At 37.8% G+C, this 18,131-nt stretch overlaps 1 protein-coding gene across 1 annotated transcript; it reads right to left on the reverse strand.

Annotated features, from left to right (window-relative positions):
* Nucleotides 1-1,770: 1,770 nt before the first annotated feature.
* On the reverse strand, nt 1,771-16,236 carry LOC121528618 (hyaluronan-binding protein 2-like). The gene is made up of 12 exons (XM_041816132.1): nt 16,152-16,236; nt 14,648-14,755; nt 14,304-14,414; nt 12,426-12,542; nt 12,196-12,312; nt 10,400-10,571; nt 9,680-9,771; nt 9,332-9,593; nt 8,128-8,270; nt 7,895-8,032; nt 2,011-2,156; nt 1,771-1,929 (listed from the first exon to the last, which is right to left on the reverse strand). Exons 1-12 carry the CDS (start codon nt 16,234-16,236, stop codon nt 1,771-1,773), a joined length of 1,650 nt encoding a protein of 549 aa, XP_041672066.1.
* Nucleotides 16,237-18,131: the final 1,895 nt, after the last annotated feature.

Consider the following 18,131-nt stretch of genomic DNA (forward strand, 5'->3'; position numbering starts at 1 on the left):
TCTTGAAATTCAATTTCTTTGTTCTCATGGTCTTTGGAAAATGGGCTCTATTAAAATCTAATTTTGTACTGACTAAGGCTGTACAATGAACAAAGTCTAAATTCGTATTTCATTTAAATCAGGCTGAAAGGTGCAGCGTGTTGAGTTTTCACATTGGAGTGTCTATATGGCACTGGCCTGGCTTACAATGTCCATTCCAGTTCCTCCCAAAGGTTCTCTATGGGGTTGAGACCATGTCTTTATAGTCCTTGCTTTGTGCATCTGGGGCACAGCCATGTTAGAATAGAAAAGGGCCCTCACCAAAATGTCTTGGCATGCTTAAGCATTAAGATTGACCTTCACTGAAGATAAGGGGTCAAACCCTGAAAAACAGCTCCACTATTGTCCCTCCTCCTTCAAACTTCACAGTTGGCACAATGCAGTCAGGTCAGATGATGTTCTCTTGGCATCCGCCAGACTCCCCCATCTGACTGCCAAACAGAGAAGCTTGATCACTCCACAGAACATGTTTCCACTGCTCCATAGTCCAGTGTCTGTGTGCTTTACACCAGTCCATCCCACGCATGGCATTGGACTTTGGGATCTACGGTTTGCATACAGCTGCTTGGACCCATTCCATGAATCCCCCAACACAGTTTTTCTGCTTGCATTAATGCACTAATGAAAGTTCTGAAACTCTGCAGGTATGGAATCGGCAGAACGTTGGGGACTTTTACAGCCATTGACCTCGCTCTGAGATTTTTTGTGGTCGTGACTTTGTTGCTGTTGTTCCAAAATGCTTCCACTTTCTGATAATATCACTTACAGTTGACCAGTTGCGTACCACACATGAAGTGACTGAGCTCTTCAGAAGGACACATTTTGTATCACAAATGTTTGCAAATGGATACTGCATAGCTAGGTGCTTAATTTTACACATCTGAGGCAACAGGTCTGATTGAAACACCTGAATTCAATAATTAACAGGTGTGGCCAAATACTTTTGTCCATATAGTATACCTCTCTTAGGTGAGTCCAATTACCAAAAATATTTCCAACTGATTAAAAACTAAGCCAAACTTAACTGTACTGATAACACTTTATCACTTAGGGAGAAAATCAGTTAAAAGTGGCCCTCCTGGTTAACACTGCAAGCGATCCCAGAATGCTTTATGGCAGCTCTCTCTGTAGGCAGAAGGTAGCAGAGTAGGAATGTGAATGCGATTTTAGACACATAGAAATAATTTCACAGGTAAATGCAGCGAATGAGCTATTTTTAACAGAAATAAGAGATACCAATATGGTTTTGATACAATCTGGATTTAATTTGAGTCATTGTAAAACATTCCCATCTGTTTTTCATCTTTAATTACAGTTGTAACAAGAATTATTACAAAAATAAAGAATGTAGTATTATAACAGAACAGTTGTCATTATATAACAGTAGGGTGTCCATGAGCTTAAAACACTAATGTGAGGTATTTCATCGTGCTTAAGATGGAGTGAGAAATTCAAAAGTTTTTAAGATTTATTTTTTGGGCATTTTTGTGCCTTTATTTGATAGAGGAGGACAGTGGCTAGAGTCAGAAAGAGGGACGAGAGCAGGGGAGAGACATAAAGGGTAAAGGGCCTCTGGCCGGATTCGAACCTGTGCTGTCTGCGTACATGGGGCGTGCCTTAAACCACTGCACCTGCACCCCGAAATTCAAAATTTTGTTACAGAAAATAAAGACATTTAAAGTCTGCATGCCTGTCGTTGCCTCTCACAGCATAGTATAGCTTCATACCTCTTTAAGTGAGTAAATGATGAGCGATCCAGTCAATAAACTGGGCCACATTGGCGTAGACACCAGGCTTGTACTTCTTGCCACAGCCGTCCCCCCAGCTCACCACACCCACTACATAGTGTGTCCCGTTACGCTCACACACTAGGGGACCACCAGAGTCACCCTGCAGGGGCAAACAGAAGGTCATATCAGGATGTTTCACTTTCATCAATAAGGTGTTAGTATAGTTACATGTCTCACAGACCTGGCAGGAGTCGACACCTCCTCTCATGTTTCCTGCACAGAACATGCTGTCATCCAGAGTGTTTCCATAAACGTGGGGGGCTTGACATTTCTCCTGGGAGATGAGGAGAACACGAGCATCCAGCAGCTGGTTGGTACCATACTTCTCTGAGATCACAGAAGAGGAACATCAAACAGATGGCACATAAGAAATACATTCAATTACCAAGTTTTGTCCAACTTCAGCAAGTGTGGTTTAAGATAAAACGGCTAACAGAAATACTAAGTGTAACAATCTTAAATTTTCTTGTCTTTCTGTTGGTTTATTTTCACACAATCCTTTATCTTTTTACTTTGCATTTTCACATATGGAAAACTTGAGAGGCAAGTGCGAATAAAATGTTCTGTTGATTCATTTTCTATCTCTAGGATAATTTCTTTTAATCTCCTGTTTGATGATTTAGTCACTTGTAAATTACTTAACTCTGTATTTCCAGTGTGGTTTATGGTTTTATTTTATGTAGCAGAAAGAAAACACCAGTTTTGTTAAAAATTCTTGGATATTTTCTAATGTAGTTATCCTATGTTAACACTGTACTTACTATCTACCATGTGGAAATTAACCAAGACAACAATTCAGTCACATCAGTAACTGCTCCTTCTCCATAGCTCCCCTGACACAAGGTGTCCCCCAAGGTTTGGTGCTTGGTCCCCTCCATTTCATTATACAGTGTCTATAAAATATATAATTGTTTATGTAATCACAGGGAATAGCCTATTAAAATAAGATTAAAGGGGGTTTGGGGGTCCTCCCCCAGAAAATTTTGGGCATTCAACACTGAATTCTCTGAAGTCTGGGATTATTTATGAAACAATTTTGGGAGAAAATTCAGTCAGAAATCCATCAAATCCATCTTGCAAAGCTCCTGTCTGAACCGTTTGGGCCCGGTTAGAAAGTGACAAATCTGCGTCAAGGGGCAGTACTTTCAGGCGCAGCGGAGTCGTGACATAAGCAAGTGGCAACAAGAGGCCAGTGCAATTATGGTGGAAGACAGAGTGGATGCTGCTGAAGCACCAGTTTTATTAGTACTTGATGACATTTCTTTGTTAAAGGAAACATATTTTACTCTTTTAAGACGTGTTTATATTGGTCTCAGAGGTCCCCAAAACATGCCTGTGAAGTTTGTTGCTGAAAACAACCCTAACCCTAACCCTGCAGTTCTGTATGGAGTTTAGACGGAACGTTTAATCAATCACCCTCAGAGTTTCTTTTCAGAGGATTTGCCCTTTCCCAATCGCTGTTTATGAGTGGTTTCCCAGATGGATGTGTGAAACACATCCATCTGGCATGCCAGGTTACTGTTTACTGCTTTAACGTCTAAAATTAAAGACTATAGCTAATCTTACATAAAACCAAACATGAAATAAATTACAGAAGAAGAGGGTTCTTTGGTCTGATGAGACCAAAATGCTGCTTTTGGCCATTAGACAAGACATAATGTACACTGCACATCACCACAAACACACCATCATCACCATGCTGTGGGGATGCTTCTCAGCAGCCGGTCCTAGAAGGCTTGTAAAAGTGAAGGGTGAAGTGTTTGAAGGACAGGCAAAAATAAGCCACTTGGCTTCAGCCTTTTCCTTTTTCGGTTGCTGTCTGATAAATTATTATGTATTAAATGATTTTATTTTGGTTTTTAAACCGAAATAAAGCATTCATTCATTCAATGCGGCAAAACATATGGAGGATAATTTCATTCAGTCTGCAAGAGAACTACGGCTTGGGAAAAGATTTGTTTTCCAGCGAGAAATGATCTGAAGCATACAGCAAAAGCTACACAGAAGTGTGTACTGTGTATTTTCTCCCCCTCAGTAATATAATCTGTCACCACAGTCTCCGTTTTCACTGTTATGCTGACGACATCCAGCTTTACACCTCCATCACCACGGACACAAATTAGTTTAATCCGCTGCCTAACTGCCATAAAAACTTGGATGAACAACGATTGTCTCTCACTCAGTTCCACTAAATTAGAAATCAAACATTGGCCCCAAATTCCATTCAAAAATTCAACTTCCACTGACACTTCCACCCTCTCTCCCTCCCCTCATACCTACAATCTCTGTATCTTTATTGACAGCTACCTCTCCTTTGATCAGCGTGCCATCCATCTAACTAGATTTGCTATCTTTCACTTAAAAAAACATAGCCTGTATCATCCATTACTCTCTTTCCTTGCAGCTGAAACCTTAATTCACACCTTCATTACATCCAGACTACATTACTGCGATAGAATCCTCTATGGCACGTCTACAAAAGTCCTTGATAACCTTCAGTACATTCAGAACTCTAGCACGCCTCCTCACCTACACCCACTCCCATGACCACATCACCCCTGTCCTTCAAACCTCTCTGGGCATCCGCCCCATCCCGCATCTCGTCCAAAAGCCGGCCTCCCACTCACAAAGCCCTAAACTAACAAGCCCCCTCCTAGCTCACCGACCTCCTACGCCGTGGCCTCCGTTACTCAAACATCAATCTCTTTTCTCTGCCAACCAAGCACTGAACCTGGGGGGACAGAGCCTCCTCCACAGCTGACCTTTCCTCTGGAACCTGAACACTTTTAAGACTGCACTGACTTATCCAGTCAGATCTCTATTCAAGGCCCACCATTTTAGATATCAGTGTATGATATTGATGTTGTCTGTGATTTTTTAAACCTATTCCTGGTATGTGTAAACAAACCTGACCAATAAAACTGATCCTGATCCTGATTCTTTCTGTCCCCTTCAAAAACAGAAACTGGAAGGCATCATTCAAGGATCTTCTCGAGTATATCCTATTGTTATATTTTTTATATATTTATTTCTGCCACCAGAGGCCAACCTCATAGCATTCATTTTTCACATTTTCTTATGTTTTCCAAAATACATGTGCCAGTGTTGTTTTATATAAATATAAAAAAGACAATTACTTACATCATGCAGAAACTGAATTGTCAAGGTTTGAAAAATAGAAAATACTTTACCCTGTTTTCCGATGTAAATTCGTGCTAGAGGTGAATTGGATGAATATCCATGAGCTGCCAAAGTTTAAAACATTTCCTCTTTTACTTTTTATCCCATAACCAGGCTGGTCTATAAGATTTCTGCTCATAACACTACTCATACAGGTCTGATATATTGCTTTAAAGCTCCTGTGAGGACATTTTTGCTGTTCCATTTGTCACCCCCTGTGGAGAAAACTGCAGCTTTTTTTCACTTTCCCAATTTTGTACTGCACATGTGCAGTATATGTTGTGTTTTCTTTTATTATGTATTTTATTTGGGGACTTTTAGGCTTTTATTTTACATAAGACAGTGGCTTGAATTAGAAACTGGTGATAATCAGCATGGGGAATGTCTCTCTTAGAACTAAAGTTCTGTTATTAGCCGGTATAACGTACTTCCAGTTTTTTTTTTTTGTTTTTTTTTTTTTAATTAAACTTTATTCATAAACAAACTCTAGCAGTTATATTCCTGAAATAACAACATAATAGAATAAAAAGCATTTCATGAATAAACAGGGATAAAGGTCAAATGTCTAACCTGGGATTAGGCAGTATTTACTATAGACTAGATATAGAAGTAGATACACAAACGATGGCTCACTAGTTTTGTTAGCTCTAGCTAAAGCTAACATAGCTACACTAGCTATGTAATTAACATCACTTCATAAGCCAATGTAGCTAAGTTAGCTTTAGCAACTGGAGCTTTAGCAAATGTAGCAGCAGCTAATGTTGCTAGGCTAATGTAAGATATAAGATATGTAGATAACATAGTTTAAATAGCTCATGTAGCATGTAGCTTTCGATACTCATCCCTAATATTACAATACATATCCTTGAGTTTCATGAGCTTTAGCTTTACCTACGTAAGCTAAGTATCCCTGTTGTCTATGTAGCTTATGCAGCTAGTGGAGTCATTGAGTTACATTTGCTAGGTTATAATATTTCAATGGAGGATAAGCTTTTTTTCTGTAGACTGTTTGCTCAGCCTTATTCAATTTTTTGTAATCAGGTTTTGCTGGTAAAGTTTTAACTTTTAACTACTTTACACTAACCTAACTGAAAGTTAGGTTAGTGTAAAATAAAAAACAACTCCTGCACATGAAGTGAATGAGGACAACCACTGGACCAGTGGTTCTCAAATGGTGTAGGTGTGCCCTGAGAATTTGTTTTAACCTATTTTTGCACCCTTCTTGACACTTTCAACACATTTTTGCCACTCTAAACACATTTTTGCCATCTTTGAAACTAGGGCTGTCGTGATATACCGGTATTGACGATAATCGTGATATTAAAAAATAAAATTTCAATATCGTGTTAAAAATGTGCATATGATAATATGCCACTTGAACACAGTTTGGAAACAGAAAAAGAAAAATATGCCAGGCATTGTCCAGTAGACATTGGATTATTCCAAAGTTGTTAGTTGTCATTCTTCAGTTGCACACAAATGCTGTGTCCCCTGCTATCCACAAATAGTCAGTTAATATTGTAGTTTTAGCAGATTTTGCACCTTGTGGATTATCTGTTTATCAGTTTATCTGGTTACCTTTTAACTAGCTATCGAGTGTAATTGCACATTTTATATGCAGTTGTACAGTTACTGTTTTCATATTGTCTCAGTACCTCCTTAGACAGGTATTTTGAGTGTAATTCATGTGCCAAAAGAGAGAACACAACATAAATAGAGTTACAGATAGATTTGATTGATTGTCCCATTATTATTAAAATTTTTATTGATATTGTGATAATATCGTTATTGTGAAATTTTTTGCCAATGATAATCGTGCAGTGAAAATCTGATATTGTGACAGTCCTATTTAAAAATTTTTTTGGAAAATTCTTATTTTTTGCCAGTTGTTACCATCACTTTTAACACCTTTTTGCCACTTTTTGGACATTTTGATGCAATATTGCCACCTTTGTAGCCATTTTTACATCATTTTTAACCATTTTTTCTACTTTTTTCCACTTTTAACCCATTTTTGCCCCCTTTTTTAAACTTTTCACTCACTTTTGTCACTGTCATTTTCCCAATTTTTTTTATTACTTTTAGCCTCTTTTTGACACTTTTTTTGTTTTGTTTTTTTGCCACTTTTAACCTATTTTTGCCACCTTTTTGCAAATTTATGCCCACTTTTGCTATTTTTTTGGCACTTTTTCCCCAAATTTGCAACATTTAAAAAAAAAAAAAAACTTTTCCCAATGTTTGGCCACTTTTTGCCCAGTTTTCCTCATCAATATATTTGTTGTCTCTTTTTCACAATTATTTATTCCATTCACTAAAGTTGGGTTAAACATATTGGTAATCACAGTTTCCCCATTATCCCTCCTCATGGGCGGCCTTGACTGTCATTATTGAAAGAGTCTATTTTGTATCCATATGAATATGATGTGCCTTGAGATTTTGGCTTAACTTTAGATGTGCTTTGGGCAAAAATAGTTTGAAAACCACTGCAGTGACCTGTTGCGAATTCTGAAAATAGAGCTCACCTTGATGTGTTTCAGCAGGAAAATCAATTCAAGAATGTGGATATTTGGAAATTGTCAAAAAGGTTGTTTCTTTATGTGTATGTCTGACACCTACCCCATGTCAGTATTTTTCAGCCTTTAAATAAACTTTGTAGAAATAGTCAGTTTCACCCCTGATGGTCCTGTTTTGTTTTTTAGGTCATAAGGATTCATCAGTGTTCATTTCAGTCCTTTTGATACCCACTTAAAAATCCTCACAGCAGCTTTAAGTTAAGTAGCAATTAAACATTTTCATTGAAAGGCTCCAGTAACTCTCACTGATTTAGATCATAACAATATATTATCCAGCCTATAGTTGTGAGTACAGAGTCAAACATTGCTTACGTGTTTCTGTCACACCCCAGCCCGAGATCACACACTCTGTCCCGCTGTCAAATCTCGTATTCGGCAGGCAGGCTGTCTTCACAAAGCGGGTTTCTTTAGCACAGTACGGTTTGTCTGTGACCCTCAGCTTCAACATGGCTGCACAGAAAATACACAAAACAAAGAACATAGAGTGTATCAGCACAAGTTTTTTACACAAGATTTATAGTTGACGCAGTTTACTTTCACCTTACCAACATCATTATGAAGTGCAAAGGGAGTCTCTTTGTATTCCTCGTGCACGATGGCTCTCTCCACAGGAATAACCTGATCGAATGCTTCATCCTTCTCTATGTCCACTCCTCCTAGCACCACCTGCATTTCCATTCCGCTTTTACTGCAATACATCAGATCTTCATCACCATTTATTAAATCAGCTCCTTAAAAAACAAATGGGAAGAAGCCTCAAAAATCCCTGTTAAGGTAGAGGCTACAAGAGATGGTAAAATCATCATATAAACCACAGATGTCAAACTCAAGGCCCGGGGGCCAAATCCGGCCCGTGGTGCAGTTTTACCGGGCCTGCAGGATCATACCATATTTTATTTAGAACTGTCCCGCAGGTCTGAGGTCTGCAGATTTTCTCCAGTATAGAAATGAGAATTTAACCTTGAAGATTTAAAATACCCTTTGTGAAGTCAGAAAAATTTGAAAACGTAAAGAGTAAAAGTAATGAGATAGAAAGTAAGGAATGGAGGAGATAAATTAATGTGTTTTCATTTAATATTTTCAATTTGCATCTCAAACTTCTGAATTAAACTTAGCATTTTGACTTTTTAATCTAATATTGTGAACTTTTAGATTCCACTTTAAAAATTTAAGTCATATTTTGAAATTTCAAGCTCATGATTTCAAATTTAATCTCATATTTTGCCCTTTTTAACACCTAACTTTGAATTTTAACCCCATATTTTGACTTTTTAAACTCACAATTTGGAATTTCATCGAAGATCTTGACCTTTTAAACTAACATTGTGATTTTTTTTTATCATATATTGTGACCTTTTTCAACTCCTAACTTTGATTTGTTATGCCATATTGCGACCTTTTAAACTCATGATTTTGTATTTTATCTCTCTCTTTTCACATTTTTTCATTTTTGATCTTGTGTTCTGACCTTTTTAATTAATATTTTGACTTTTTATCTCAGATTTTGAGCCTTTAAACTTATCATTTGGATTTTTTTTAATCTCAAAATCATGTATCATCAGTTTTTCTCACCTTAAATGTTTTACTCGTGAAAATAAGGTTTACAGTTTATGGTTAAATGTTGACCCTTTTAGGCCCTCAGGTTAGACCTAAATTCAGATTTTGGCCCCTGCTGTGGTTGAGTTTGACACCCCTGATATAAACAGTGCACACACATTAACAGCGCAGAAATGACATTGCAGAGCTTACATGCAGTGTGCAGCAGTGAGCACCCAGCAGGACTCTAACAGGATGCCTCCACAGATGTGTCTGAAGGGCCCCGAGGAGCCTCTGGTTCTGGTCTGCAGGGATGCCTGCCAAGGATGAGCTCCAGGGAGAGACTTCTTCCCTCCAAAGATCCTGGCAGAGCGTCCAGGCTGTGGCTTCCCGCACTGGGAGAACAGGAAAGGAGGGACGTCTGGCTTAGCTGGAGTTGGATCAGTTTCATGGATGGTCGGTACAGTGGGCGGAGCTAAAACAGAGAGACACATCAAAATTAAAAACACTGTGGAGACCTGAATGGTAAGATTTTTATCTGTTCATGTTTATGTTTCTTACCTGCAGTACATTTCCTAACATTGCAATAACTCCACCTAAGTTTGTCATCCTTTTTAACGAAGCACCAAGGCTGATCATCGCCGTCAGGGTTCCTTTAACAAAGATTTTAGAAACACTTAAAAACACACACACACACACACACACACACACAATATAATTCTATGTATACATTTAGTTTTCTTCCTCTCACAATCAGCAACAATCAGAATCTACTACTTCCCTTGTTTGACATTTCTAAAAGTTATAAGTATTAACAATAAGGAAAAATCTGACAACTTGAAGCTCCTGTGAGGAGCTTTTGGTTGGCTAATTTTTTAGTCATAGCAGGTATGTAGTGTTTCCTGACAGAAAACCTCTGCTTTAATCAAATATATCACTTTGCTGTCAAAAATGGAAAAAGATTGAAATTATTTCATCTGACACCTACCCCATGGCACAATTTCAGGCATCAGAAAAAACTTTAAAGAAGCAATCATTTTTTCCTGTCAGTGATTTTGTTTGCTGTTGTATCTCATTAAAGGAAATCAGTACTGTGTTTCGTAACTGACATCACCCTTGACATCATAATCAAAAGTAGCTGTTGGGTTAAAAAAAAAATCAGCAAACATACTTTTTTGTTAGAGAACATATACTGATTTTACCTCACAGGCACTGTTACATAATATAAACTCAATGTCCACAGTAATCGTCATACAATATTTACACTAAATGGCTCCTGACCTGCAGAAATTGTGCGGCCCAATTCCATCGAAGCCTGCGTACTCTCTAAAAGGATCTCCACCTTTCTGCTGGATAAAATAAGAATTCCAGTCTAGACACTCTTCTCCGTCCACCGTCATGCTCACCATGCCGCGGTAAGACTCTCCATCCTCCTGGTAACAGTCATTAGGTCCTAGGATAAAAACACTTTAGCCATTTTAAGGCTTCTTAGAAGATCAAATATTGTTTAAAGTTGATTTATGCTAAAGCTTCCCAGAGGTGATTTTGGCGACCATGGAGAGGGGTCTGGCTGCAGACTGCAGATCTCTGATGTCCCCTCTTGCAGACCACTACTGTGAGACGCCGCCTCTGGAAGTGATGTCATTTGTCTGTACAACATGTTTCTGGTTTCAGATTTTTATTTATTTATTTTTTTTATTAAACTTTATTCATAAACAAAGTCTTACAGTTCAATTCATGAAACAACCACATAGCTAACATTTACTAGATAGAACAGAAAAAAGATCAGAGGTCTAATCCATGATTTAATTCTGCATAGACCCATTTTAGTAGTTACAAAATCTGTGGCCCACTTAAGCTTTGTTAGCTTCAACTAAAAATAACGTAGCTCCGTAGATAAGAAGTTAGCATTACCATGTTAGCCAATGTAGCTTTGTTAGCTTCAGCTTTTGCAATGTGAGCTTTAGCAAATGTAGCCAAAGGTCACATAGAAATGTTAGTTACATTACCAGTGGCTAACATAGTTAAATCAAAAATAGTATTAGCAAACAAAGCTAACATAGCTTAGTTAAACTTAAAAAGTTTTAGCTTCACTGGCTACGCAGGCACATTATCTATCCAGCTGACATAGTTTTGTTAGCTACATAGCCATCGTAGATAATTTTTTAGGCATACAATGCTATGTAAGTTATGTAGAAAACTTAGATCCTTAAGCTAATATAGCTACATAGCCATCGTGGCTAGATGTTTAAGCAAATGAAGCTACGTTAGCTATGTAAGCTACAAAGATAACATAGATGTTATGCCAAGGTAGCTAAAAATTAACTTTACAAAGCTGTGTTAGTTATGCTAACTTATGCTTCATTTACTTTAGCTATGTTAGCTACTTAGTTCCACTACCTACATAGCTAACATAGCTTGGTTTGCCTTAGCTATGTTTGGTAAGGTTTTTGCCTTTGATAACGTAGCTATGGCAAAAGCTTCATTAGCTTTAGCCTAAGCTACATTAGCTGAATTGGAATGTTTTAATGGAAAATAGATTTTATTTACTCTTGTAAGCAGACGGTTCAATCTGCTATTGAAAATGTTTTGCCATTAGGTTTTGCAGATCAGGTTACTGACTTTTAACTTTTGGTATCTTTACACTCATCCAAACCTCTATATGGAAGTTTTCTACTATTTTATTTTGACCTCCTGGTGTGTGTTGCCATCTTGACAGCGGCGGTATCTTACTGTAGTAGCCTGCAAGAGGGGTCCCCTGAGAGCTGCAGTCTGCAGCTAGAGTGTCTTGAACCATGTGGACAGAGCTAATTTATCTTGATAGACCATTTTTTATCACTCATTGAGGATCTTGAAGAAAAAAATGTCAGAAAAAATTAAAGAAATGTAATCCCAGTTGTTAATTACTTGGTCCAACAGCTACCCCTGACAGTGGATTCAAACATTTACATTAACTATACAGAAATATGGTCATTCTCTATGCTTAGGATCTTGTTTACTTATTCATTCCTTAAAGACACATCAGTATTGATATTACACAGTTACAAAGCCAGCTAAATACTGTTAACTGTATTTACCAACTTCACAGAAATTTCCAGTGTGTCCTTCAGGGCAGGAACACTGGAAGGACGAACGTTTTTGACCTCTCTTGCATGTGCCACCATTCTGACAGGGATTGGGTCTGCAGGGAGAAGCTGTGAACACAGGTAGGCACGGGGTTCAGATCATTTTTGGGAAAAAGAAATGTGGGTATGACAAAAAAATATATGTCAATATGTATATTACAGTGTGTTTCATATGAACAGACCTTTCCTGCAGTGTGGTGGTTTGAATGGAGGCTTGCACTTGCACTCATAAAACGGAGCTGTAGATGTCACAACACAGCTTCCCTGGCCACAGTGCACATGTTTGCAGACATCTTTCACTAAAAAACATATATAGTTATACAAAATTAACATACATTCAAACTCTGCAGTGGGGGCAATAGTTTCTCTTGGTGTCCTAATATTTGAAAAATAGCTGGTAAAGTGCCCTCTCTGATGCCTCTATAGCAGTGGTTTTCAAAGTATGAGGCAGGCCTCCCCTGGGGGGCGCCACAGAGCTTCAGGGGAGGCGTGGAACCATACACCTAAAAAAAAGGTGATCTGCTTTGCTAACCTCTGCTGTGCATTGAGCTAAATAGATAGACTTATAGTTACTATGAGGACTATGCTATAGAGCAGTGTTCCTCAACCCTCAACCAAAGCGCAACATTGTTGAAAAATACCTTTGCAAGAGACACAATCTAAGAGGTGAAAAGTGGCAAAAACAGCTTGAAGTTGCAATAAAAATAGGTTAAAGGTGGCAAAATATTCAAAAAGCCACAAATAATGGTTGAAAATGGGGAGAAAAAGTGGAAAAATGGTCAGAGAGTATCAGAAATGAGTGAGAAGTGACCAAAAAAATGAGTGGAAAGTGACTAAGATGGGCAAAAAGCAGTCGAGAGTGGCAAAAATGGGCAAAAAAGAGGAAACAAGAGGTATGCAATGGTAAAAGGTAGTTTGAATGGAAAAAAGGGGCAAAAAAATGTGAAAAAGGGCTAAAATGGGAAAAAATGACAAAAAGAAGAGGCAAAACTTGGGGAAAAAAGGAAACAAGTGGTATTTAATGGCAAAAGGTAGCTTAAATGGACAAAAAGTTGCAAAAAAATGTAAAAAAAAAAAGGGGGGGGGCAAAAATGGGAAAAAGTGGCAAAAAGAAGTCACATAAATGAGCAAAAATTTGGGGGGGGGGGTATTTAATGATGAAAGGTAGCTCAAATGGGCAAAAAGGTGAAAAGGGGCAAATGGGTTAAAAGTGGGGAAAATGGGGGAAAAGAGGCAAAAAGAAGTTGTAAAATGGCCAGAAAAAATATGAAAAAGAGGTATTTAATGACATTATAACCGAATAAGAGGGAAAGGCAGATGTTTAAGGACATCTGCAAACCAAAATATCCAAAATATATTCATGTTGAAAATGTTTAAAGATTGGACATAAATGTTAGAAATGTTGTTGTTTATTTTTTTTCAATTTGAATCCTTTTTGTGGGTGGAGGTCCACCGAATGAATAACTTCTTCTTAGGGGAGGCTTACTCTCACACACTTTGAAAACCCTTGCTCTATAGGGAGATAAACTTGATAAAGAGCCCTCTAATAGAGAAAATGTGTTAAAGTGCGCTCCTAAACGCCCTTTAAGTAGGCAAAATTTGACAAAGAGCAATCTTAAGTGCCCCCTCTAGTGGACAAAATTTATCAAAGTGCCATCCTTAGTCTCGTCAAAGAGGACAAATTTGACAAATAGCCCCTCAGGTTCCATCTATGTGGATAAAATTTTACAACTAAATGTTCGCTGGTGCCCCACCACTTACAGGACGTGCCCTCTTTATCATTTTTGCCCCCTCCTCAAACATCTTGGGTCCACCAGTAGAGGTAGTTCATTGAATCATCTTTTTAAGAATTTAATTGAACTATTCAGAATTTTCCACTGAACACTATAGTACTGTATCTAATTTTTTCTTTGCCGAACATTCACATTTTATCTCAAACCCATTCGCCATTACGGGAGAGGATTTGAATGTAAATGCCTTCTGCGTATGTTCATCTTTACTTAAATTGTGAAACTAAGTGTTTGTTTTCATTTGCTGTAGATAACTGAGCACACACTCACCTGTCTGACACTTCTTTCCTGTGTAAGGCTCGGGGCACGCACATATGAAACCTCCGCCTACATAAGTGTCACAGCTGCCTCCGTTCAAACACGGGTTTGGATCACACTGATCTGAAAGGAGACAGAATCATCTGGTTTTAATCAAAACCTTACATATTGTTTTACCACAAAGAGTCAGGGAAATCAGTCAGGGGCAGTGTTCAATTGATCAACTTTATCAGTTTTGTCTTGATCAATACTTACTGATACAGAGGAGATGTCTTAGTTAAGTTCCAGTGTATAGAGACAATCAAATGTGCAGCCTTGCCTTTTGAGAGGGGGGAGGCACAACAAAGGTGATTTACCTGTCACATCCAGGAGTTCATACAACCAGTCATCTAAAGCTTCATCCAAACCAGACAAATCTGAGTCTACTGGAGGGATTTCAGTGGGAAAATCATAGTACTCATAATCTGTAAGGAATAAAAGAGGCTATAAGCAGTCGAATCATGAAGACTGGACACGCTTTCAAATGTAAAAGTTAACAAATGAAATGCCTTTACCACCAGTATCATCTGTTTCTGTGATCACCTGCAACAAAACCAAAACATATGAAACTTTAATTCACTCTGCACTCATTCCAATATATCAAAATAATAAACTTAAAATCCTTATTTTAGACCATTTGGTTTTATTTTAAATGCATACTTACAAAGAACTCCTGTCCAAATGCAGGGAGTGAACACAGTTGTAAAAGCAAAGCTAGTGAGCAGGAAAGTATTTTGGCCCCTGCCATGTTAGGACCACGCAGGGTTATGATGGTTTTAGCACTGCTCACACAGTCAGTCCTAAATATCCCCTCTATACCTCAGAGACCCCCAAACACTCCACCTACCTGTAAATCATTGGTGCACTGCATTGATTTAACAGCAGTTACATGTGATTCCTTGTCTTTTTTGCCCTCTGGCCTTTGTTTTTGCTGAGATAATCATGAGTAAATTAGCTAAAAAGGTCTTCGTAAACATTTATGAAATACACTGATAAGAACAAGAAAAAGATCCTTGTAAGGCTGGAGGAAATCGTGTCATTATTTGTGTAATTATTATAAATTTTGCCTGATTAATTACCTCATAAAAATGTAATTTTTTGCTTGTAGTTTTAAGGGACTGACTTGAGATTTCCCAGCATACAGAAGGGTGTTCCCTGTGCTGAAATAAGCTGTTGAACTTATATCACTAATCTGATACCTTGTTTTCCATGTTTCTTAGTGTTCTGAAGTATGCAGAATAAATAATAATAATAATAATGATAATTATAAATAGATAAAAAAAAAAAAAAATAGAATTTCTCAGTAAATATTCTTGTTAATTTCCATTATTCTGCATAGTTAGTCTGCATAACAGTGATAGTAATTCCCCTTCAATAAAAGGGCCATATTGTTACTTTTTATGTAATAACACATTTTTTTACATAGATTTCTGAGAAAGTACAAGAGTACTTCATTGATTCAATGTATTTTAACACCAATGTTAAATAGTGCATTTTGAAGACAGAAACATTTTTACTGCCTGGTTAAAAAGGACTCTGCATTGACTCACTGCTGCGTCAATGGAAAGTGAATGACTTGGAATATTGATGACTACTTTACTAGTACATGGCATTCTCCACCATCAGTGTGTGAATATTTTATGAGTGGGTAAATGTCACTCGCCGTGTAAAAAGTGCTTTGAGTAGTCAGACCACTAGAAAAGCAATGTACAAGTCTGTTCATCCTAAATGCTAGCAAAATTACAGGGTTGGCTCTGTCGACTGAAAGGTCGGTAGGTTTTAGCCTTTTGTTAGGAGGTGTAAAGAACCCCTCAGCTTCACCTTTTTTTCCGGAGCTGTCTAAAATTTCAAGATAGTCTGGCTGCAGATCGCAGATCTCAGAGGCCACCTCTGCCAGAACAGACATTTATGCTAAAACTTTCAAAATAACATTGGATTAAAACTCCTGTTAGGGTAAAAGTTAAGGTAAAGCTTGTGATACCAAAGGTTAAATGTAACTAACTAGCAAAACCTAATTTCAAAACATTTCATAAAGCTGAGCCTACAGTAAAAAAGCTTCTACTCCATAAAACACTAATGCAGCTAACAAAGCTAAGGCTAAGGCTAACAAAACTATGTTAGCTACATAGACTACGTAAGAACAAACGTTCTTAAAACTAAAGCTAATAAGGCTATGATAACTATGTAGGTAACGTGGCTACATAGCTAACATAGCTGAAGCTAAAGTTAACAAAGCTATGTTAGTTACTTGAGATTTTGTTATGTCTGTTAAAGTTAGACCAGTTTTAGAAGTAGTTATGTAAAAAGTGTCTCGCTTTAGCTTTGTTGGCTTTGGCTAAAGGGAGAGTAGCTACGCTGGCTTAGATACTACCATTAGTTACGTAGCTAAAAAAGTTATATTAGCTTCAGCTAAAGCTAATGAAGCTAAAGGAAAGCCACTATCCTGAAATTACTTCTAAAACAGGTCTGTATAATTTAATCCCTGATTAGACATCCAACCTTTTTCTGTTTTATTTAAGAAATGTTGCGTAGTCTGTGATGTTTGCAAAGTGGTTATTTCATAAATGTAACTGCCACACTTTATGAAAAAGTTAAATTTTTAAAAAACCTTCAAAAATATTGTAATGGCAAATTACATCACTTCTGTTCTGACATGTGGGCGTCTCACGATAGTGGTCTGCTAGAGGGGGCATGCTTTATCACATGCTAAAATTATTTTAGCTTGTAAAGATCTTACACAATTTTATCCATCCCACAGATAAACACAATCCAATATTCATGAAGTGGGCAGTCTGCCTTTGGTCTTCTCTCTTCACATGCCTGTCAGTGCTACCAAGATGCACACGAGTAATCTTTACCATTTTACATAAACGTGTTGATGCTTCAAAGGCTTGCAAAAAGTACCAGTGCTGTTCAGATGCACTTTTTTTTTAAGCTAATTTCATCACTATTAAATCTACTTGTAATGCAATATTTCTCATATTGCCAGTGTTTATACAGTTGTAATTAATTACCAAGCCATTTCTTTTCTAACCATGTTGACTGAATGTTGTAGCATTTCCAATATGGCAACCACCTGAGTTCATGCCCATGTTACCTATAAGTCTAGGACTTTTAATTTTTCTGAGTCTATATTGCTCTTCTTCTTATTTCAACTAATTGACGTGATGACTTTTTGGGCAATATTTGGATTCATGTGGCACTGTAAAAGTCAAGTGTCAATCTGTATCCTTCAAGCCACTGCTGCTTACGATCACTGGGTAACTTTACTGAATGCAAATATAAGTTTACTTTAGGGATGTATGATATTGGATTTTTGCCGTCTTCCTTTGCCGGATAGCAAAATGTCTCATTCAGCATTGAGTCTAACTTGCAACTATGCAAAATACACTTTTTCAGGCTTTTCTAACAAAAATATGTGCCCCTGGCCTGTCCACAATCCCCCAAAGAATCAGAACCCCCCCCCCGACCCCCTTTCTCCACCTTTCAGAAAATGTGTGCTGAAACAAGCCATTCTTAGATTTTCCCTTTATGATGTCACATGGAGAGTTAGCACCACCGGTTCGGTTGGCCCTCCCCACTTGGAAGAAAGCGCCGCCCTCTGCTCCTAATTCAATCAGGAGAGCCACATCCAATAAGCCTCATCGATTTCCTGAGAGGGGTGGGGTCATGGGCAGAGTAAGTAAGCTCATTAACATTTAAAGCCACAGACACAGAAACAGAAACAGCTCGTTCTGAGGAGGGCTGAAACAGAGGGTATTTAGACATGAAAAGTGTTTTTTCAGCAACAAACTTCACAGG

Source organism: Cheilinus undulatus, linkage group 20, assembly GCF_018320785.1.
Source record: "Cheilinus undulatus linkage group 20, ASM1832078v1, whole genome shotgun sequence".
Classification (NCBI taxonomy): Eukaryota; Metazoa; Chordata; class Actinopteri; order Labriformes; family Labridae; genus Cheilinus; species Cheilinus undulatus.

Excerpts from the sequence above, each read along its gene's own strand:
- LOC121528618 (XM_041816132.1), bottom strand. The coding sequence starts at position 16,236 with ATGTCTGTTCTGGCAGAGGTGGCCTCTGAGATCTGCGATCTGCAGCCA. Across the intron at positions 9,772-10,399 it reads GGGCCGCACAATTTCTGCAG|GAACCCTGACGGCGATGATC; the intron begins GTCAGGAGCCAT and ends TCTTTGTTAAAG. Across the intron at positions 9,594-9,679 it reads TGTTAGGAAATGTACTGCAG|CTCCGCCCACTGTACCGACC; the intron begins GTAAGAAACATA and ends TCTCTGTTTTAG.